The 22,258-nt window shown below is 64.2% G+C and overlaps 2 protein-coding genes across 7 annotated transcripts; one reads left to right on the top strand and one right to left on the bottom strand.

Annotated features, from left to right (window-relative positions):
• The first annotated feature begins 173 nt into the window (after window positions 1-173).
• On the top strand, window positions 174-18,866 carry POLR2I (RNA polymerase II subunit I). Of its 3 annotated transcripts, XR_012670520.1 has the most exons (9): window positions 994-1,107; window positions 2,288-2,342; window positions 2,638-2,711; window positions 3,260-3,334; window positions 4,985-5,036; window positions 10,072-10,250; window positions 11,372-11,609; window positions 12,144-12,288; window positions 17,582-18,866. XR_012670520.1 is itself a non-coding variant. In XM_075134542.1 (6 exons), the coding sequence occupies exons 1-6, from the start codon at window positions 1,049-1,051 to the stop codon at window positions 5,181-5,183; spliced, it is 378 nt and encodes a 125-aa protein (XP_074990643.1). In that variant the 5' UTR covers window positions 174-1,048; the 3' UTR covers window positions 5,184-5,342. The 3 variants fall into 3 exon arrangements, 1 of the variants encoding a protein (XP_074990643.1); XR_012670521.1 differs by lacking the exons at window positions 11,372-11,609; window positions 12,144-12,288 and having other exon boundaries at window positions 17,557-18,866; XM_075134542.1 differs by lacking the exons at window positions 10,072-10,250; window positions 11,372-11,609; window positions 12,144-12,288; window positions 17,582-18,866 and adding an exon at window positions 5,121-5,342 and having other exon boundaries at window positions 174-1,107.
• WDR62 (WD repeat domain 62) lies at window positions 8,677-22,147 on the bottom strand. 4 transcript variants are annotated; one of them, XM_075134429.1, is made up of 30 exons: window positions 21,961-22,146; window positions 20,802-20,893; window positions 20,653-20,715; window positions 18,692-18,749; window positions 18,418-18,588; window positions 18,115-18,249; window positions 17,533-17,715; window positions 17,297-17,457; window positions 16,722-16,896; window positions 16,491-16,628; window positions 15,032-15,207; window positions 14,737-14,828; window positions 14,241-14,366; window positions 13,848-13,915; window positions 13,634-13,755; window positions 13,449-13,524; window positions 12,403-12,514; window positions 12,160-12,223; window positions 11,727-11,846; window positions 11,498-11,622; window positions 11,348-11,400; window positions 11,012-11,215; window positions 10,744-10,883; window positions 10,513-10,637; window positions 10,214-10,339; window positions 9,990-10,113; window positions 9,801-9,912; window positions 9,623-9,689; window positions 9,420-9,502; window positions 8,677-9,186 (listed from the first exon to the last, which is right to left on the bottom strand). In XM_075134429.1, the coding sequence occupies exons 1-30, from the start codon at window positions 22,060-22,062 to the stop codon at window positions 8,941-8,943; spliced, it is 3,639 nt and encodes a 1,212-aa protein (XP_074990530.1). In that variant the 5' UTR covers window positions 22,063-22,146; the 3' UTR covers window positions 8,677-8,940. The 4 variants fall into 4 exon arrangements, with proteins under 4 accessions (XP_074990530.1, XP_074990528.1, XP_074990529.1 ...); XM_075134428.1 differs by having other exon boundaries at window positions 8,691-9,186; window positions 9,420-9,529; window positions 21,961-22,147; XM_075134427.1 differs by having other exon boundaries at window positions 14,241-15,207; window positions 21,961-22,147.
• Window positions 22,148-22,258: the final 111 nt, after the last annotated feature.

Genomic DNA, 22,258 nt, shown 5'->3' on the forward strand with positions numbered 1-22,258 from the left:
CCGCCCCCCGCGCCGCCGGCCAGCCAATGGCGAGGGATCTGCCCCGCCCGCCCGCCGCCTCGTCGCCAATAGCGACGCGCTCTGGAGGAAGGGGGCGGAGGGAGGAGGGCGGGGCGGGGCGGGGCGGGGCGGGGCGCGTGCGGGTCACGGGGGGGTGCGACCGGGCGGGGCGCGGGGTGCAACGGAGCAATGCAGGGAGTGCAGGGGTGCAATGCACGGGGGTGCAATGGAGCAATGTATGGGGTGCAGTGGAGCAATGCACGGGGGTGCAATGCAGTAATGCACGGGGGTGCAGGGGTGCAATGCACGGGAGAGCAACGGAGCAATGCACGAGGGTGCAGGGGTGCAATGCACGGGGGTGCAGTGGAGCAATGCACGGGGTGCAATGCACGGGGTGCGGGGGTGGAATGCACGGGGGTGCAATGGAGCAATGCACGGGGGTGCAATGCAATAATGCACGGGGGTGCAGGGGTGCAATGCACGGGGGTGCAATGCAATAAAGCACGGGGGTGCAGGGGTGCAATGCACGGGGGTGCAATGCAGTAATGCACGGGGGTGCAATGGAGCAATGCACGAGGGTGCAGGAGTGCAATGCACGGGGGTGCAACGGAGCAATGCACGGGGGTGCAGGTGTGCAATGCACGAGTGGTGCAATAGAGCATTACACATCCCCCGCAGGAGTGCGCTGCACGGGGCTGTACGTGTGCACTGCACGGGGGTGCAGTGGAGCAAGGCAGGGGGTGCAGGTGTGCAATGCACGGGGTGTGCAATGGAGCAACGCACGTGGGGTGCAGGGGTGCAATGCACGAGGTGTGTACACGTGCAATGCAGCGGGGTGCAGGTGTGCAATGCACGGGGGTGCAATGGAGCAATGCACGGGGTGCAGGGGTGCAATGCAGGGGTTGCAGGGCTGCAGGCAGCGAAGGGGGGGTGCCCCTGAGCGCCCCCTGCCGCGCGCGGGGGGCGGGGCCGCGCCGTTCGCGCTCCGCCGCGGTTTGTCCCCGCGCGGCCGCCGTCGGGGGGCGCCGTGCGCGTGCGCGGGGCCGCCATGGAGGCGGACGGGGCCTACGAGCCGGGCTTCGTGGGGATCCGCTTCTGCCAGGAGTGGTGAGGGGACCCCGGACCCCCACCCCCCCCCGGGGTCCCACAGAACCCCCCCGGGCCCCCCAATACCCCCCGGGGCTCCCCGATACCCCCCCCCGTGACACCCAGACCCCTCCTCAAGGCTCCCTGACACCCTCCGGGCTCCTCAGACCCCCCTCGGGTTCTCCCTGACACCCCCGGGTCCCCCAGTTCCTCCCTCGGGGCCCCCCAGACATCCCCCCGAGACTCCCTGATACCCTCTTGCGCCCCTCAGATACCACCCCGGGGCCCCCTAACCCCCTCCCCCGGCCCCCCAGATACCCCCCGGGGTCCCCACTCCTCCCCCAGGCCCCCCAGATACCCCCCGGGGTCCCCCAACTGCCCCCCAGCCCCTCCAGATAGCCTCCAGGCCCCCCAGATACCCCCCGGGGTCTCCCAATCCCCTCCGCAGGCCCCCCAGATACCCCCCGGGGTCCGTCCCTCCCCTCCGCCCCCCCAGATACCTCCCGTAGGCCACCCCAAAGGTCCCCTAGGCCCCCCAGATACCCCGCGGGATCCCCTACCCCTCCCCCAGGCCCCCCAGATACCCCCCATAGGCCACCCCAAAGGTCCCCTAGGTCCCCCAGATACCCCGCGGGGTCCCCCAATCCCCTCCGCAGGCCCCCCAGATACCCCCGGGGTCCCCCACCCCTCCCCCAGGCCCCCCAGATGCCCCCCAGGGTCCCCCACCCCTCCCCCAGGCCCCCCAGATGCCCCCCGTAGGCTACCCCAAAGGTCCCCTAGGACCCCCAGGTACCCCCCGGGGTCCCCCAATCCCCTCTGCAGGCCCCCCAGATACCTCCCGGGGTTCCCTACCACTCCCCCAGGCCCCCCAGATATCCCCACAGACCCCCCCAACCCCCCTCTCAGTCCCCCAGATACTCGCCGGCGTCCCCCAGATACCCCCCCCAGACCCCCAACCCCCCCTGATGCCCTCCAGATACCCGCCCAGAGCCCCCAACCCCTCCCCAGGCCCTCCAGATACCCCCCCCCAGACCCCCAACCCCCACTGATGCCCCCCAGATACCCCCCCAGAGCCCCCAACCCCTCCCCAAGCCCCCCAGATACCCCCGGGCTCCCCCAGCCCCCCCTCCCCAGGGGATGTGGCCCCGGGACCAGGCCGGCCCCCCCCAAAACACCCCCCCCCATGTTCCCCCCCCCCCAGCAACAACATGCTGTACCCCAAGGAGGACAAGGAGAACCGGATCCTGCTCTACGCCGTGAGTGCCCCCCCCCCCGCCACTGGGACCAGTACCAGGGTACTGGTCTGCGTGCCCCGCAGTCCCCATGCGGCACTGGGACCAGTGCTAGGGGCATACTGGGACCAGTCCCACCGTCGTAGTGGGCTGCGCCCACCTGCACAGCCCCCACTGGGACCGGTCCCAGCACCTCATGGGGCTGTGCCCCACCCCTCCCAGTTTGGCACTGGGACCAGTCCCAGCGCCTCATGGGGCTGTGCCCCGCCCCTCCCAGTTTGGCACTGGGACCAGTCCGTAACCCCCGCTTTTCCCCCAGTGCCGCAACTGCGACTACCAGCAAGAGGCCGACAACAGCTGCATCTACGTCAACAAGATCACCCACGAAGTGGAGTGAGTTCGTTAGCGGAGTGAGTTCGTTAGCGGAGTGAGTTCGTTAGCAGTCCCGGATGCGACGCCTGCTGCTGGTCCCAGTGTTTCCCACCCCAAGGGGGGGGTGTTAGTAGAGAGTAATTAATAAGGGAAAAGCAATTAAAAAGAATCGGTAATTAAGAAGAAAGTAATTAGCAAAGTAGGGATTAGGATGATTAATAAGAGAATAATTAGGGGGAGGTAATGGGTGAGTGATTAATAAGGAGAAACAATAAGGAAAGAAGAGTGGAGAGCAATTAATGGGGGCAATTAATAAGGGAGAACAGTTTTGGGTAATTAATAATAATTAGTAAAGGGATAATTGGAGTAGTTAATAAGAGAGATTGAGGGGTAACTGGTGCGTAATTAATAAGGGGAGGTAATAAGGGACAACAATTTAAGGGCAATTAATGTGGGGGTAATTAATAGGGATAATTATTAAGAGTAATTGATGAGGGGGATGCCAGGTATATTAATAGCTTGTGGGTAATTAAGGGGGCTAATTAACGACCCGGGTTATCTCCTCGCAGCGAGCTCACGCAGATCATCGCCGACGTCTCGCAGGACCCCACGCTCCCCCGCACCGAGGACCACCCCTGCCAGAAGTGAGCTGGGACGGGGGGACCCCCCTGGGGGTGTCAGGGACCCCCTGGGGACGGGGGGACCCCCCGTGGGGGTGACAGGGACCCCCCTGGGGACGTGGGGACCCCCCGTGGGGTTCAGGGACCCCCCCTGGGGGTGTCAGGGACCCCCCTGGGGACGGGGGGACCCCCCGTGGGGGTGTCAGAGACCCCCCTGGGGACGTGGGGACCCCCCCTGGGGGTGACAGGGACCCCCCTGGGGACGGGGGGACCCCCGTGGGGGTGACAGGGACCCCCGTGGGGGTGTCAGGGACCCCCCTGGGGACGTGGGGACCCCCCGTGGGGGTGACAGGGACCCCTGTGGGGGTGTTAGGGACCCCCCTGGGGACGTGGGGACCCCCCGTGGGGGTTGTCAGGGACCCCCGTGGGGGTGTCAGGGACCCCCCTGGGGACGTGGGGACCCCCCGTGGGCGTGTCAGGGACCCCCCTGGGGACGGGGGGACCTCCGTGGGGGTGTCAGGGACCTCCGTGGGGGTGTCAGGGACCCCCCCTGGGGACGGGAGGACCCCCCCCGGGGGTGTCAGGGACCCCCCTGGGGCCATGGGGACCCCCCCCGTGGGGGTGTCAGGGACCCCCGTGGGGGTGTCAGGGACCCCCCTGGGGACGTGGGGACCCCCCGTGGGGGTGTCAGGGACCCCCTTGGGGACCCCCCGTGGGGGTGTCAGGGACCCCCCTGGGGACGGGGGGACCCTCCGTGGGGGTGTCAGGGACCTCCGTGGGGATGTCAGGGACCCCCCTGGGGACGGGGGGACCCCCCATTGGGGTTGTCAGGGACCCCCCTGGGGCCATGGGGACCCCCCCCTGGGGGTGTCAGGGACCCCCGTGGGGGTGTCAGGGACCCCCTTGGGGACCCCCCGTGGGGGTGTCAGGGACCCCCCTGGGGACGGGGGGACCCCCGTGGGGGTGTCAGGGACCTCCGTGGGGGTGTCAGGGACCCCCCCTGGGGACGGGAGGACCCCCCGTTGGGGGTGTCAGGGATCCCCCTGGGGGTGTCAGGGACCCCCCTGGGGACATGGGGACCCCCCGTTGGGGGTGTCAGGGACCCCCGTGGGGGTGTCAGGGACCCCCCTGGGGACGGGGGGACCCTCCGTGGGGGTGTCAGGGACCTCCGTGGGGGTGTCAGGGACCCCCCTGGGGACGTGGGGACCCCCCGTGGGGGTGTCAGGGACCCCCCTGGGGACGGGGGGACCCCCCGTGGGGTGACAGGGACCCCCCTGGGGGTGTCAGAGACCCCCCTGGGGATGGGGAGACCTCCGTGGGGGTGTCAGGGACCCCCCTGGGGACATGGGGATCCCCCGTGGGGGTGTCAGGGATCTCCGTGGGGGTGTCAGGGACCCCCCTGGGGACGTGGGGACCCCCCGTGGGGGTGTCAGGGACCCCCCTGGGGACGAGGGGACCCCCGGGGACGTGGGGACATCGGCCCCACACTGCTCCGGTGTCCCTCTCGGGTCTCCCCTGCCCTCCCCAGCTCCGCTGTCCCCCTGTGGACTCTCGGGTGTGTCCCCCCCCCCCGTGGCTCCAGTGTCCCCGTGGGGCTCTGATGTCCCCCCCCCCCCCCGCCAATAACTCTGACGTCCCCCCCACCCGTGTCACCCCTGTCCCCCTCTCCCCCAGATGCGGGCACAAGGAAGCCGTCTTCTTCCAATCGCACAGCGCCAGAGCCGAGGTGAGGTGACACCCCCAAAGTCCCCCTAAAGCCGTCACCGTGTCCCCCCCCCCCCCCAACGCCGTGACCGCTCCCACCCCCCAGGACGCCATGAGGCTCTACTACGTCTGCACCGCCCCGCACTGCGGCCACCGCTGGACCGAGTGACGGCGCCCGGAGACGCTCTCAGACCCCCCAAAATCACCCCAAATCGCAGCCATCACCCCAAAATCCTCTCCGGCAGCCCCCGTCCCCCCCCTCTCCCCAGGACCCTGGGTCTGTCCCCCGGGGGTGGCATTTTGGTGACAATAATTTTTGGCAGTGGGATGCGTTGGTGGATCTGTGGGGTGTGGGGGGGGGCGACTCCGTGGGGTTTTGGGGGGGGGGGGAGCTGCTGGGGTGGGGGGGAACGGCGCTGCGTGGGGGGGATTTGGGGTGCGCCTGGCTGCGGGGATCGGGGCGGGGGGTGCACCCCTGCGGGGGGTGTCACAGCTGCGGGGCCCAAATCATCCATGATGGCCCCAAATCACATGTGGTGGGCCCCAGATCGCATCCCTGGTACCCCAAAATGTCCCCATGCGCCCCGAATTACAGCCACGGGGCCCCAGATTGTCCCCAGTGGGCTCCAGATCGCATCCCTGGTACCCCAAAATGTCCCCATGGGCTCCGAATTGCAGCTGTGGGGCCCCAAATTGTCCCCAATGGGCCCCAGATCGCATTCCTGGTACCCCAAAATGTCCCCATGCGCCCCGAATTACAGCCACGGGGCCCCAGATTGTCCCCAGTGGGCCCCAGATCGCATTCCTGGTACCCCAAAATGTCCCCATGCGCCCCGAATTGCAGCTGTGGGGCCCCAGATTGTCCCCAGTGGGCCCCAGATCGCATCCCTGGTACCCCAAAATGTCCCCATGGGCTCCGAATTGCAGCCGTGGGGCCCCAAATTGTCCCCAGTGGGCCCCAGATCGCATCCCTGGTACCCCAAAATGTCCCCATGCGCCCCGAATTACAGCCACGGGGCCCCAGATTGTCCCCAGTGGGCTCCAGATCGCATCCCTGGTACCCCAAAATGTCCCCATGGGCTCCGAATTGCAGCTGTGGGGCCCCAAATTGTCCCCAGTGGGCCCCAGATCGCATCCCTGGTACCCCAAAATGTCCCCATGCGCCCCGAATTGCAGCTCTGGGGCCCCAAATTGTCCCCAATGGGTCCCAAATCGCATTCCTGGTACCCCAAAATGTCCCCATGCGCCCCGAATTACAGCCACGGGGCCCCAGATTGTCCCCAGTGGGCCCCAGATCGCATTCCTGGTACCCCAAAATGTCCCCATGCGCCCCAAATTGCAGCCACGGGGCCCCAGATTGTCCCCAGTGGGCCCCAGATCGCATCCCTGGTACCCCAAAATGTCCCCATGCGCCCCGAATTGCAGCTCTGGGGCCCCAAATTGTCCCCAATGGGTCCCAGATCGCATCCCTGGTACCCCAAAATGTCCCCATGGGCTCCGAATTGCAGCTGTGGGGCCCCAGATTGTCCCCAGTGGGCTCCAGATCGCATCCCTGGTACCCCAAAATGTCCCCATGGGCTCCGAATTGCAGCTGTGGGGCCCCAAATTGTCCCCATGGGCCCCAGATCGCATTCCTGGTACCCCAAAATGTCCCCATGCGCCCCGAATTGCAGCCACGGGGCCCCAGATTGTCCCCAGTGGGCCCCAGATCGCATCCCTGGTACCCCAAAATGTCCCCATGGGCTCCGAATTGCAGCTGTGGGGCCCCAAATTGTCCCCATGGGCCCCAGATCGCATTCCTGGTACCCCAAAATGTCCCCATGCGCCCCAAATTGCAGCCACGGGGCCCCAGATTGTCCCCAGTGGGCCCCAGATCGCATCCCTGGTACCCCAAAATGTCCCCATGCGCCCCGAATTGCAGCCACGGGGCCCCAGATTGTCCCCATGGGCTCCAGATCGCATCCCTGGTACCCCAAAATGTCCCCATGCACCCCGAATTGCAGCTGTGGGGCCCCAAATTGTCCCCAGTGGGCCCCAGATCGCATCCCTGGTACCCCAAAATGTCCCCATGGGCTCTGAATTGCAGCTGTGGGGCCCCAAATTGTCCCCAGTGGGCCCCAGATTGCATCCCTGGTACCCCAAAATGTCCCCATGCGCCCCGAATTACAGCCACGGGGCCCCAGATTGTCCCCAGTGGGCTCCAGATCGCATCCCTGGTACCCCAAAATGTCCCCATGCGCCCCAAATTACAGCCACGGGGCCCCAGATTGTCCCCAGTGGGCCCCAGATCGCATCCCTGGTACCCCAAAATGTCCCCATGGGCTCCGAATTGCAGCTGTGGGGCCCCAAATTGTCCCCATGGGCCTCAGATCGCATCCCTGGTACCCCAAAATGTCCCCATGCGCCCCGAATTGCAGCTGTGGGCCCCAAATTGTCCCCAGTGGGCCCCAGATCGCATTCCTGGTACCCCAAAATGTCCCCATGGGCTCCGAATTGCAGCTGTGGGGCCCCAAATTGTCCCCAATGGGTCCCAAATCGCATCCCTGGTACCCCAAAATGTCCCCATGCGCCCCGAATTGCAGCCACGGGGCCCCAGATTGTCCCCATGGGCCCCAGATCGCATCCCTGGTACCCCAAAATGTCCCCATGCGCCCCGAATTGCAGCCACGGGGCCCCAGATTGTCCCCATGGGCTCCAGATCGCATCCCTGGTACCCCAAAATGTCCCCATGCACCCCGAATTGCAGCTGTGGGGCCCCAAATTGTCCCCAATGGGTCCCAGATCGCATCCCTGGTACCCCAAAATGTCCCCATGCGCCCCGAATTGCAGCCACGGGGCCCCAGATTGTCCCCAATGGGCTCCAGATCGCATCCCTGGTACCCCAAAATGTCCCCATGGGCTCCGAATTGCAGCTGTGGGGCCCCAAATTGTCCCCATGCGCCCCAGATCGCATCCCTGGTACCCCAAAATGTCCCCATGGGCTCCGAATTGCAGCCACGGGGCCCCAGATTGTCCCCAGTGGGCCCCAGATCGCATCCCTGGTACCCCAAAATGTCCCCATGCGCCCCGAATTGCAGCCACGGGGCCCCAGATCGTCCCCAGTGGGCCCCAGATCGCATCCCTGGTACCCCAAAATGTCCCCATGGGCTCCGAATTGCAGCTGTGGGGCCCCAAATTGTCCCCAGTGGGCCCCAGATCGCATCCCTGGTACCCCAAAATGTCCCCATGCGCCCCGAATTACAGCCACGGGGCCCCAGATTGTCCCCAGTGGGCCCCAGATCGCATCCCTGGTACCCCAAAATGTCCCCATGCGCCCCAAATTGCATCCCTGGTACCCCAAAATGCTCAAATTGCAACCCTGTGTCCCCAAATTGTCCCCAGTGGGTCCCAAGTCGTCACCCCGCTGCGTCAGGTTGCCCCCCAATGCCCCCCAATGCCCCCCATCACCCCACAGCAGCCCCAAATGCCCCCCCCACCGGGCTCTAACTCACCCCACTGGATCCCAGTTTGCATTCCCAGTGCCCCCAGTTGCCCGTGACGGGCCCCATATTGTCCTGGTGCCCTATAAATTGCCCTGGGGTACCCCAAATCGCCCCCACCGTGTCTCAAATCGCTCCGTCAAATCTTGATTTGCCCCAAATCTCCTCAAAACCCCTCGCTTTGGTTCAAAGCCATTTATTATTTTAATAACCTTTAAAATCGGCAGCGATGGCCGCTTCCGCCACCTGAAACGCCGTCAGGACCGGGAGGGGACGCGGCTACCGGGGCGCTCGCCGGATTTTTGGGGGGCTCAGAGCGGGACGATATAGAAACCGGAGAAAAATATACATCCGAGCGCCCTGAAAACGGTTAAAACTTAGAGAATTACTTAAAAAAACCCCCAAAAATTTAACGGGGAAGGGGGGTCGGCACCCCGATACCTCGATTTAAAGCGTTTCGGGGCTCTCCAACCTCCTCCGGACCATCTCCAGGAGGGAGTCGGAGTAGGAGCGGAGCAGCGCCAGGGTCTGGGGGTCCGGCGGCGGTGCCGGACCCTCGGTGCCGGCGGCGGTGCCGATGGCGGCGTCGGTGTGGCGGGTCACGGCGCGGGAGCGCAGCTCCGCTTTTATCCAGCCGAAAAGGTCGGCCAGCGCGGTCCTGGCCTGGAAAACGTCCTCGGCGTAGAGGGTCACCTGCGGGAGAAGGGGGGGTCCCTTCGTCACCCCGATTCTTTGCCCGGGGGTGGAGGGGGTTAAAACACTCGGCTGTGAAATGAGCCGCGAGCGGCGGGGGTTTTTTTTGGGGGGTCCCACCCCACAAACGTGGTCAAAACACGGCGGTTGGTCCTCCCAAGGGAGGGAGAAGCGAACGACCCCCCGAAATGCTGTGAATTGGGGGGGTCCCCCACGTTTTAGGAGGCACCGACCTGGTCGTAGAGCCCCAGCGTCTCCTGGAAGCGGATGCGCAGCGACCGCAGGGCGGCGGCGAAGGTCTCGATCCGCTGGGATCCTGCGGGCAGCGCGGCTGCCGTGAGCCCTGTCCCCAGGGAGGGGACAAAAATCCACCTCGTCCCCATCCGGGAGGAGGTTTTGGGGCAAAAGAAGCCCCTTTTTGTCCTCAAACACTCACCCGTGGGTTTGCCGGCGTCGGAGCCTGTTTCCTCTCCCGTTTCCCAAGGTTTTTCATCCGGCGGTTTCTAAAAAAGTTGATGGAAGCGCCGCTTAGTCCGACCCCAGGAACAAAAATGCCTTTTTTTGGGGATTTCTCCCAAAGATTTCCCCCTCCCTTAGGCAGAAAACCGACTCGCCTCCGATTGCCGGAGCTCCTCGGATGTTTTCCGCTGCTCCCCGAGCGGCTCCTGGGCACGGGCAGGGCTCTGCGGCCGGGGCCGTGCCCGTGGGGGGAAGGCGGCCGCCAACCTGCGGGACGAGAGAAGGGATCGGGAGCGGGAAACCCCTTCCCCGCCGGACGGACGGACGGACGGACAGACGCCCACCTGCTGTTCTGGCAGCGGGAGAGGAACCGGGCCGAAATGCTTAAACGCGGGTTCAAGAACGAATTTTTTTCCTCTTCTCCAGGTTCGGGCGGTTTCAAATCCTTTAAGGAACCCTCAAACTTTTCTGCGGGTCGGGAAGCGTTAGCTCGGCCGTCGCTGGGATCCGTTCGGATCGAACCGTGCCGAACGCTCCGGCGTTCTCCGCCCGCGGTTTCTCCCGTTACCTTCGGCGTCCGCCAGCGTCTCGAAGTGCTGCTTCAGGTACTTCTCCTGCTCGGGGGTCTGGGGCAGCGAGCTGCTCTGCGGCGGGTTCTCCTCCGCCTCCCCGGCGGAGCCCGCCGAGTCCTCGTCTGCCGGGACGGAGCCGGAAAGGAAAGCCCCCCCCCGCCACGGACGTTAGCATCGGGTGATTTTTATTCTGAGCCCCCCCCCCCCCAAAAATCTAAAGCCGCCCCCAAGCTTTTCGCTCGGTCACGGCAAAGCCGGTGCGTTCCCAGAGCCCTGGCCGCGCTCCCGGCGTTACCTTCCGGCTGGTAGCAAGGCGCCGGCGTTCCCAGGCGGAGCGAAACGCAGGACGAGGCGTTTTCCCGGCCGATCCCGAGCTCCTCCGGGTCCGCGGGGCGCAGCGGCAGCTCCGTCGCGCGTTGCCTTGGGGGAAGGCGAGCAGGTCGGTGACGGCCGAACACCGGATGCCGCCGGGTCCGCGCTCGCCGTCGCTCCAAACCGGGACGTTCGGCTTTCGGCCGGCACCAACCTGCTCGCCTCCGGCACGCACGGCTCCTCCGGTCTGGTCCCGGTTGTATCCGGCGATTCCAGTCCCCTGTTGGTTTCCTCATCCGGGAAGAGCTCGGAGAGCTGGAAGTCCTCGTTGAGGTCACTGGGAGAGCTCTCCGCCTGCCGGAGATGGGGAGCTGATATCCGTAGCCGGATTTTTTCGGGAAAGACGGGCGCTGGCGGGCAGGGGGTCTCCAGGAATGGTTAAAAGCGGAGTCCGACGAGGTTTTGGGGGGGGGGGTGCTGACCTCTGAAAGCAGCGGCTCCAGGCTGCCGGGCTCGAGCTCCGCGTCGTCCTCGAGGTGGGATTTGAGGGGGGTGAAGTAGGGGGGATCCACCTCCGGCAGGATCTTGATGGGACCCCTCTCGGCGCGCTCTGCCCATCGCCCCCGCGGTCGGTAGCTCCCCCGGGGGCTGGCGACCGCCCCGTCTCCGTCCTCCACCTCTCCCAGCTGGAAAAAGGCGGAAGGGAGGGGGGAAAGAAAGGGGATCCAGCGGAGACGGAGCAAAGGGGTCTTCACCCGGCCTCGTTAAATTAAATTAAATTAAATAATTACGTTTCTAGCTGCGGCCGCGCGACTTACCAGCCTCTTTGCCCACATGGGCAGCCTGCCGTTGGTCAGGACGCACGCCGGAGCTGGAGGGGGAGAGCGGGGTTAGGCACCCCCGCCCTCGGAGGAAAAACGAGCAGAAAACGGGGTGCGGCCGCAGAGGGACCCCCACCCGCGACGCACCCGGCTCCGCGTCCTCCTTGGAGGGCGTTTGCGGGGACGAAGCTTCGTCTCGCTCCTCCTCGTCGGAAGCTCCGCCGGCACCGGGCGCTGTCATCCCACCGGGAATCGTGACGTAGGTCTCCCGCCTGGAAAAGGGGAGAAAAGTGGGGCCGCCGAGCTCCCTCGTACCCCGAAAGCCAAAAAACCGGGGTGGGACGTGGGGGCGAGGGGGTTTTTTCCCCCCCGCTACCTGAGCTGCGCCGGGGGAGCGGGTTCCTTCGCCCGCTTTGGCTGCAGCAGGTCGAGCTCCAGCAAGTGCTGCTTCATCCTGCTGGTGATTTCGAGACCCAGGTGCCAAATAAAGACGCAGCTGGGGGTAGAAATGCGGGTGAAGGGGGGTGGGTGTCAGGTCACCCCCAGATTTTGGAGACGGGGGGAGCTTTACGTTAAACCCCTCTATTAATTTAATCCACCCCAGCCTTCCAACGCTGCCTCCGCTTGGGCGTACGTCCCACCCAGCGCCCTCTAAAGCCGATTCTTCTCCCGTTGTGTCTGGCGAGGCGTATAGGGCGAGGCGTATAGGGTGAGATGTATAGGGTGAGATGTATAGGGTGAGATGTATAGGGCGAGGCGTATAGGGCGAGGCATAAATTAAACCATTTCTTAGGTCCGCTGGCCCCTACCTGTCTCCTGAGACGGTGATGAGGTGCTTGCAGTCGTAGGTGAACCGCATCCCCGTGACTATTTCTGCGCCGGAGAGAAGGAAAACGCGACGCCCCGCGCTCGTTTAAGAGATGTAAACGACGTAGCGGGTGCATAGGGGCGTTATTGGGGGGGGGGGGGTGCTTCCTGGCCGAACGGGGGACAGGCGGGGGTAGGCACCCCTTTCCCTGGGCACTTCCCGGGGTTTTCGAGAGGAACCCAACCTGAATGACCGAACATTTTCGCCACGCACTCCCCGGAGTGGAAGTCGATGAGGGCGATGCTCTTGTCGGAGCAGCTCGTCGCCAGGAAGGTGCCCGAGGGATCCAGTTGTACCTGGGGGAGAGGAGCGGTGGGTCGGGCTCGACCGCGGAGCTTCCTAGGAGCACGGAAGGGTTTGGGATGGAAGGGACCTTCAAAGACCCCCCCCCACCAGTCCAACCCCCCGCCGTGGGCAGGGACATCTCCCCCTAGATCAGGTTGCTCCAAGCCCCCTCCAACCCTTGAACCTTCCCACCATGGGGCATCCACAGCTTCTGGGGGCAACCTGCTCCAACCCTTATCGCAACGAATTTCTTCCTCGCGTCCAACCGAACCCTCCCCTCCGCGGTTTTAAAGCTGTTGCCCCTTGTCCTGTCCGGTAAAAGCCTCTCTCCATCTTTCTCACAAGCCCCGTTAAGCATTGATCGGCCGCAGGAAGGTCTCCTCCTCTTCTCCAGGCTGAACAACCCCAGCTCCCTCAGCCTCTCCCCACGGCAGAGCTGCTCCAGCCCCGCACCATCTCCGTGGCCTCCTCTGGACCCGCTCCAGCAGGTCCACGCTCGCCTTGCGCTGGGGACCCCCGAGCTGGACGCAGCGGGGGGTCTCAGCGGAGCGAAGCAGAGGTGGAGAATCCCCTTCCCTGGACCCGCAGCCCAGGAGACGCTTGGCTTTCCGGGCTGCGAGCGCCCGTGGCCGGCCGACGTCCCATTTGTCACCCACCAAGTCCTTCTCCGCAGGGCTGATCTCCATCCACCCATCCCCCAGCCCGTGCCGGTTGCCCCCACCCAGCCGCAGGACCTTGCGCTTGGCCTTGTTGAACCTCCTGAGGTTCACGTTGGCCAACGTCTTCTCTTGGATGGCAACTCTTCCCTTGAGGCTACCAACGCCTCAACCCCAAGCCCTTCAGCACCCGCCGACGATCCTGCTCCGCCGCAGACCCCCCTCCGGCGCCCAGGGAGCTGCTGCGGACGCCCCGACGGCCGACGCGTGGTGGAAATCACCTTCTTACCTTCAGCAAGGAGCCGTCGTCGCCTTGCGAGCCCTTGTAGCAGCACTTCTGCTTCCCGCTGGCCGTGCCGTACACCCTGCGGGAGGAGCGGGAGGTGGTCAAACCGGCAACAAAACCCACCCCCCCCTCCGCGGACACCGGAGCCGGGAGAAGAAAGGTGATCCGACAGGGAAAAACGCCTTCACCTGACGTTTCTGTCCTGACAGGCGACGGCGATGTATTTTTGCGTGATATCGATGTCCATGTCGTACAGGGTGGTTTTCTCGGCGACGTGATGGGTCCTAACGAAATTGAAGCCATCCGGGAGCTGTAGGGAGACGGGAAAAGCCGCGTTACCTTCTCGCCTCTCCGATTTTTGGGAAGAAATAGCAGATCCCCGTGGAGACGCCGCTAACCCACCTTTTGAGCATTGCGGAAATAAATACTTTTATCGGCGCCGCAGCTTATCAGCTGAACGTCCCCGTTGCCTGAGCGAAGAGAACACAGGGAGAGGCGATCGGAAATCGTACCCGTTCCAAATTCGCCGCCCGGCGAATCCGAAAAATGATTCTTTATGAATGAAGCCGTAAAAAAAAAAAAAATAAGGATTCGTTTAAGAACTAAACGCAAGGCGGGATCCCCCCCCCCCCCGCTATGGATCCCCACCATCTGGAGACGCCTTGGAGCCCCTTCTAACGCAGACGTTGAAATTTAGGGATGTAAATCCGGAGAGAAAAAAAAAAACAAAAACCCCCCGACTTCAAAGCAAAACAAGGCGAAGGGCAGCTCGATGGGGAGAATTCAACCACCTACCGGCAAATTTAACCGCCGTTATGGCGGAGGAGTGATCGTCCAGGGTTTGTTCCAACTTATAGTTCTTATCTACGTTCAAGACGTGGATCAACCTGTCTCTGCTCGCCGAAGCCAGCAGCGCAACTCCTGGAAAAAAAAAAAAAAAGGGTGTTAAAATAAACGCAAGGTTTTTGGTAACGAAATAGGGAAATTTGCTGTCGTTCCCTACGAAGATTTTGATTGAAACCGGGGCGTTAAAGCAAAGGGAGGGGGTCGCACAGGTCCTTTCCGCTGCTTGGAGGGGGTCGGTTACCCCCCCCCCCCAGCGCTGGTCCCCGTCTCCGGCTCTCGGAGGAGAGACCTTTCCCTGCAAAGTTCGTTTTTTGGGATGCCTCGGCTCATTTGGTGAAGGAGAAGCTTTTCCACTGGTAAGATCACCGGGAAGCCGAGCCCCGAAACCCAAAGGATTTATCCGGGTGGTGATTTTTTGGGTATCGCTTTCGGGATGAAGCTTTACCGGTCTCCGGTTTCGAATATTCCAAGCAAAGAACTTCCGAATCGTGCGCCTCCACTTTGGCCACCTCCCGCATGAACCGCAGCTCGTGTATCCTGCGAGGGGAGAGCGCACGGCGTCGGCTCGGCCCCCCCCCCTGCCCCCGATAACCGGGAAAAGCCGGGCAGGAACGGCACGCGGCGAGGAGGGCTCGGAGATGCTCCCGGGAAAAAGGCGAACGGTTAAAACGAGGGGTGGGGAGCCCACCCAAGCACCCAACCGCCACCGTCCTCTGTCGACCGAGCGCGACGCCGCTTGCCTGAGGGTTCCTCCTCTGTCCCCCGATGCCAAATGCTCCCCGTCGGGGCTGACCTGCATCACCCGTACCCCGGATTTGACGTCGAGGTGACCCACGTTCTCGCTTCGGTCGGGCGCGCTGGAGGAGTCCTGGAGGTGCTGCGTGGTGGCGTCCACGTAGACGACGTTCAGCAGGGTCTTGGCGCGGGAGGAGAGGGGACAGTCAGGCCCCCGGCAGAGCGCAGGCGGCTCTTTGGGGAGGAGAGGAGCCCACCCACGTCACCCAACAGCTTCCAACATCTCCTGGGGACGAGAGGAGCCCACCCAACCGCTTCCAACATCTCCCTGGGAGGAGAGGAGCCCACCCAACCACTTCCAACATCTCCTGGGGAGACGAGGAGCCCACCCAACAGCTTCCAACATCTCCTGGGGAGACGAGGAGCCCACCCAACCGCTTCCAACATCTCCCTGGGAGGAGAGGAGCCCACCCAACCACTTCCAACATCTCCTGGGGAGACGAGGAGCCCACCCAACAGCTTCCAACGTCTCCTGGGGAGGAGAGGAGCCCACCCAACAGCTTCCAACGTCTCCTGGGGAGGAGAGGAGCCCACCCAACAGCTTCCAACATCTCCTGGGGAGGAGAGGAGCCCACCCAACAGCTTCCAACATCTCCTGGGGAGGAGAGGAGCCCACCCAACAGCTTCCAACGTCTCCTGGGGAGACGAGGAGCCCACCCAACCACTTCCAACATCTCCTGGGAAGGAGAGGAGCCCACCCAACCGCTTCCAACATCTCCTGGGGAGGAGAGGAGCCCACCCAACCGCTTCCAACATCTCCTGGGGAGACGAGGAGCCCACCCAACAGCTTCCAACGTCTCCTGGGGAGGAGAGGAGCCCACCCAACAGCTTCCAACATCTCCTGGGGAGACGAGGAGCCCACCCAACCGCTTCCAACATCTCCTGGGGAGGAGAGGAGCCCACCCAACAGCTTCCAACATCCCCTGGGGAGGAGAGGAGCCCACCCAACAGCTTCCAACATCCCCTGGGGAGGAGAGGAGCCCACCCAACAGCTTCCAACGTCTCCTGGGGAGGAGAGGAGCCCACCCAACCGCTTCCAACATCTCCCTGGGAGGAGAGGAGCCCACCCAACCGCTTCCAACATCCCCTGGGGAGACGAGGAGCCCACCCAACCGCTTCCAACATCTCCTGGGGAGGAGAGGAGCCCACCCAACCGCTTCCAACATCTCCTGGGGAGGAGAGGAGCCCACCCAACAGCTTCCAACATCTCCTGGGGAGGAGAGGAGCCCACCCAACAGCTTCCAACGTCTCCTGGGGAGACGAGGAGCCCACCCAACAGCTTCCAACATCTCCTGGGAAGGAGAGGAGCCCACCCAACCACTTCCAACATCTCCTGGGAAGGAGAGGAGCCCACCTAACTGCTTCCAACATCTCCTGGGAAGGAGAGGAGCCCCCCCGTCGTACCGTGCTGTAGGCGCTGCCCTGGACGGGGCGCGCGGAGCCACTTCCCAGGGTCCAGGCGCGGATGGTGTTGTCCGAGGAGCACGTCAGGAAAGAACCGGGAGGCAAACAGGATCTCCGCTCCTCGAATTCGGGGTACACCTACACCCCAGGGGGGGTTACGTGTGGAGGGGAGGAAGAAAAGTGGAACTACGGGTGCCCCGAATCCCCCCTGTGGGACCCGCTCGCCCTCACCTCGACGCTCCAGACGAAGGAGCTGTGGAAAAGGTCCGACCACACCTTCCCGACGTTCCGCAGGTCCCCGACGTCCCAGACGTAGACGCTGTGGTCCTTGTAGACGCAGGACAACCAGCGGTTGCGGACGTCGTAGGCCAAGGCGATGGTGTCGGGGTAGACCAGGTCCGGTTGCCTTCAGGGAGAGGGAGACGGAGTCGGGGCGCATCCCGAGGGCGCAACGTTTTGGGGGGGGGGGGGTTGACCCCTCCGGAGCCCACCAGAGGCAGATTTGATTTGGAAATGAAATGGCGTCCGTATCGCGACGGGCAGCCCCGAAACGAAGGGGAAAACGAAGTCCCCCCCCGTGAGCCCGACACCGCCCGCCCGTCCTCGCCGTTCCTTCACCGCCCGTAAAAATCGGGCGCCGATTCGAACCCGTCTCGGCTCCATCGAGACGAGCTCGCGGGCCGAGCAACGAGAGCCGTCGGATCCGAAAACCCCGCGATTCGGCGCCGGAAGCCGACCCGGGGCGATTCAAAGCGAAGGGGACGGGGGGGGGGGGAAATCCCTGCGTCCCCTCGGCCGGGCGGTACCTGGGTGGGGGGACTTGGGTGACATCCACGCCCAGGGGATGAGGTTTGGGGAGGTCGCTCAGGTAGCGCATGTCACGAGCTTGGAAAATCCTCACGGTGCCGTCGGCGCAGCCGCAAAATATCAGCTCCTCGCTGAGGCAGAGGCAATTTGCCAACGGCACCTGCGGTCCGAGCGGGTAAGGTCCTTGCCGGTGGGCATCACCCCAAGGAGGGGGGGGGCCCCCACCTTCACCCACCTTTAAAACGATCCATTTTTCCAGCACCCGTTTCTCGTTGAACTGGCAGAGCAACCCCGAGGAGGAGACGCAGAAGGTGCTGCCCGACATCCGCCCTCGGCCGCAGGCCACGCCGCAGAAAACGTTGTCGTGAAGTTCTCCCAACAACCCCGAACGTCCCACCAGCGGCACCGTCTCGTTAATCTACAAAAACAACCGGTAACGAGCGTTAACGAAGGAGACGGTTCCCAAACCTCTGGAGCAGGCGCGGCACCGGACGTCGGCGGCGTCCCCGTGCCCGCACGCGCTCTCCGGCAGAGCTGCCGTGCACCCACGGGTTTTCGCCGGAGCATTCGGGCTGAACCGAAACACCCGCGCCTTCGAGGTCCGGCGCCGACCGGAGCAAAGCGACGTTCGGGTATGACGCAACGTGAATTTTGGGGGAAAAACCTAGCATTTCTTCAATTCTTTCTACGGAAACCGCCCGCTCCTGCGTCGCATCGGCTTCGGCGACGAGGATTTAAGCAACGTCCAAGCCCCAGTTCAGCTTCATCGGTCGCCCGCGTCCCCGTAAGACGACGTCGGCAAAGGGCACCCCCTCACCTTCAGCTCCCTCGACGAGTCCAGGAACCAGAACTTGACGTGGCGATGCCCCACGGTGACGAAGTAGCTGTCCTCGGAGAAGGACACGGCCGTCACTTTGCAGGACACTTTATTTGACGCGACCAGGGAATCCTTCTGCTCGGAAAAAAAACGGAGGCGGTCGGGTCGTGTACGATAAACGTTTCCCCCCAACCCCCAAAAATCCGGAGCCACGAGCGATCGTGAGAAAAGCTGGAAAATGGGTTTGTTTTTTTTTTCCCGATTTGAGGAATTTCAAGCTGTTCCGTTTAGACCGGAGCTCACCTTCCAATCCCAAACGTTGACCGCCATATCGTGCGGGTACCCCACCGACACCAGGTATTTGGCGCTGGGGGAGAAGGCGACGCAAGCCACGCCGTGCTTGTGACCGTGCAACGCCGAGACCTGCGCCCGTTCCTCCACCTCCCACACGCGGACGGCCGGTCGGTGCCCGTTCTACGTAGGGGGAAAACGGCGGCGTGGCGGCGGTTACTCCATTCCGCCAGCGCCAGGATAGTCAAAATTGGGGTGTAGGTGACTATAAGTAAGTGGCACCCACCTCTCCGGTGACGATGAGCTTCCCGTCGGGTGAGAACGCCAACGCGCTCAGGGTTTTTCTGGAAAATATTGGGTTTTCTTTAATAACTGGGCTACTCCGGAAGGAAAACTGAGGGTTTTCTTGGGAGGAGAAGGGAGGAAAAATACCGGAAGCTGCGTGAGTGTTGCTCCTGAAACCTAATGTACGGCACAGCTTGTGTTTGGGGGGTACGTGGAGGTGTTCGGGGGGTTCCTGAAGGTATTTGGGGGTACCGGGTGGTATTTGGGGGGTACCTGGAGGTGTTCAGGAGGTGTTTGGGGGGTACGTGGAGGTGTTCGGGGGGTTCCTGAAGGTATTTGGGGGGTACCGGGAGGTATTTGGGGGGTACCTGGAAGTGTTCAGGAGGTGTTTGGGGGGTACCTGGAGGTGTTCGGGGGGTTCCTGAAGGTATTTGGGGGTACCGGGAGGTATTTGGGGAGTACTTGGAGGTGTTTGGGGAGTACCTGGAGGTGTTCGGGGGGTTCCTGAAGGTATTTGGGGGTACCGGGAGGTATTTGGGGGGTACCTGGAGGTGTTCAGGAGGTGTTTGGGGGTTACCTGGAGGTGTTCAGGAGGTGTTTGGGGGGTACCTGGAGGTGTTTGGGGAGTTCCTGAAGGTATTTGGGGGTACCGGGGGGTATTTGGGGAGTACCTGGAGGTGTTTGGGGAGTACCTGGAGGTGTTCGGGGGGTTCCTGAAGGTATTTGGGGGTACCGGGAGGTATTTGGGGGGTACCTGGAGGTGTTCAAGGGGTTCCTGAAGGTATTTGGGGGTACTGGGAGGTATTTGGGGAGTACCTGGAGGTGTTTGGGGAGTACCTGGAGGTATTTGGGGGTACCTGGAGGTGTTTGGGGAGTACCTGGAGGTATTTGGGGGTACCTGGAGGTGTCTGAGGGGTACTTGGGGGTATTCAAGAGGTGTTTGGGGGGTACCTGGAGGTGTTCAAGGGGTTCCTGGAGATATTTGGAGGTACCAGGAGGTGTTTTGGGAGTACCTGGAGGTATTTGGGGGTACCTGGAGCTGTTGGGGAGTACCTGGAGGTGTTTGAGGGTACCTGGAGGTGTTTGGGGGGTACCTGGAGGTGTTGAGGATGTGTTTGGGCTATACATGGAGGTGTTCGGGGGTACCTGGAGGTGTTTGAGGGGTACTTGTGGGTATTCAGGGGTGCCTGGAGATGTTGGAGGGTACCTGGAGGTGTTTGGGGGTACCTGTAGGTGTTCAAGAGGTGTTTGGGGGGTACCTGGAGGTGTTCAAGGGGTTCCTGGAGGTATTTGGGGGTACCTGGAGGTATTTGGGGAGTACCTGGAGGTATTTGGGGAGTACCTGGAGGTGTTTGGGGAGTACCTGGAGGTATTTGGGGGTACCTGGAGGTGTTCAGGAGGTGTTTGGGGCGTACCTGGAGGTGTTCGGGGGTACCTGGAGGTGTTTGGGGGGTACCTGGAGGTGTTCAGGAGATGTTTGGGGGTACCTGGAAGTGTCTGGGGGGTACCTGGAGGTATTGGAGGGTACCTGGAGGTGTTCAGGGGTGCCTGGAGGTGTTCTGGAGGTGTTTGGGGGTACCTGGAGGTGTTTGGGGGGTACCTGAAGGTGTTCAGAAGGTGTTTGGGGGGTGCCTGGAGGTATTTTGGGGTACCTGGAGATGTTCAGGAGGTGTTTGGGGGGTGCCTGGAGGTGTCTGGGGGTACCTGGAGGTGTTCAGGAGGTGTTTGGGGGGTGCCTGGAGGTGTCTGGGGGTACCTGGAGGTGTTCAGGAGGTGTTTGGGGGGTGCCTGGAGGTGTCTGGGGGTACCTGGAGGTGTTCAGGAGGTGTTTGGGGGGTGCCTGGAGGTGTCTGGGGGTACCTGGAGGTGTTCAGGAGGTGTTTGGGGGTACCTGGAGGTGTCTGGGGGTACCTGGAGGTGTTCAGGAGGTGTTTGGGGGTACCTGGAGGTGTCTGGGGGTACCTGGAGGTGTTCAGGAGGTGTCTCTGCGTGTTCTCCCGGGGATTCAGGATGACGACGACGCACCTGCATAGGAAGGGGGGAAGGTTTTTCCCTGGCTGGGATTTCGGGGGGGCGCGGAGGGGTGTCGGGGGGTCCCCGCGGGCGCTCACCCGGCGGGGTAGGCGAGCAGCCCCGCGGCCGGGTCGCAGGCCAAGCCGCTGCTGGTCTGGGCGGTGATTCCCAGCACCTTCTCCAGCGTCACCTGGGGGAGAGGAGGAGGGGACCCCCGGGCGTGGGGCAGATGGGGGTCCCCGGGAGGTGGGGGGGGATGGCAGGGGTGGGATCCTGAGCCCCCAGGGGTGGCCCTGGGGCAGCACCGGGCACCCATGGGCTGCTCTGTTGTCCCACCCTTCATCCCCCCCGTCCCCGTGGGGTGACCCCAAAGCGCACCCCAGCTGGAAGTGCTGCCCCCCACCCATGGAGACCCCCCAAGGGCTGCCCCTCCCCAGGCTCCGCCCCCACGGAGTCCCCAGTCCCGCCCCCTCCCCAGGCTCCGCCCCCACGGGGTGCCCCAGTCCCGCCCCCTCAGGGTCCCCAGTCCCGCCCCCACAGGGTCCCCAGTCCCGCCCCCTCCCCAGGCTCCGCCCCCACAGGGTCCCCAGTCCCGCCCCCCCCAGGCTCCACCCCCAGAGGGTCCCCAGTCCCACCCCTCCCCAGGCTCCTCCTCCATGGGGTGCCCAGTCCCGCCCCCTCCACAGGCTCCGCCCCCACTGCATCCCCAGTCCCATCTCCCCCCCGGCTCCGCCCCCACAGGGTCCCCAGTCCCGCCCCCTCCCCAGGCTCCGCCCCCACAGGGTCCCCAGTCCCGCCCCCTCCCCAGGCTCCGCCCCCACAGGGTCCCCATTCCCGCCCCCTCCCCAGGCTCCGCCCCACAGGGTCCCAGTCCCACCCCTTCCCCAGGCTCCTCCTCCGCAGGGTCCCCAGTCCCGCCCCCTCCCCGACCTCCGCTCTATGTGGGACCCGCCAATCCGGCCCCTATGCAAGCCCCGCCCCCATAGGGACCTGCCCAGTCCCGCCCCCTGCAGAAGCTCCGCCCCATGGAGCCCTAATCCCGCCTCCTCCCCAAACTCCGCCCCTCCGTGGACACGCCCTCACAATCCATCTTTTATACAAGCCCCACCCACCGGGAAGCCCCCAAGCCCCGCCCCCATGGGGGACCACCAAAGCCCGCCACCTCTCACCCCCACGGGGGAAGCCCCGCCCCATCAGAAGCCCCACCCCTCTCCCGAGGCCCCGCCCCCACCCGCCAACAGCCGCCCCCACCCTCACCGCCTCTTCCGAGCCCTGGTTCCGCGATCGCCGCCGCAGGTTGAAGAGCGGAGGCGGGTCGGGCCCGGTGCCGCCGTGAGCCCCGCCGCCCGCCGCCGCCATGGCTCCGGGCCGCCGCTCGCTACCGCTCCGAACTGCGCGCGGAAAGCCGGCGTCCCCTCCCCATTGGCCACCGCCCACGCCGCTCACCGCCCGCCTTCCCCCGCCTCGCCCAATGGCAGCGCGGCGCCGCGGGGCCAGCCTCCCCCCCGCGGGTTCCTGCCACTCAACGCAGCGCTCAGCCAATAGCGGGGCGGAC

Source organism: Calonectris borealis, chromosome 32 (assembly GCF_964195595.1).
Source record: "Calonectris borealis chromosome 32, bCalBor7.hap1.2, whole genome shotgun sequence".
Taxonomy (NCBI): domain Eukaryota; kingdom Metazoa; phylum Chordata; class Aves; order Procellariiformes; family Procellariidae; genus Calonectris; species Calonectris borealis.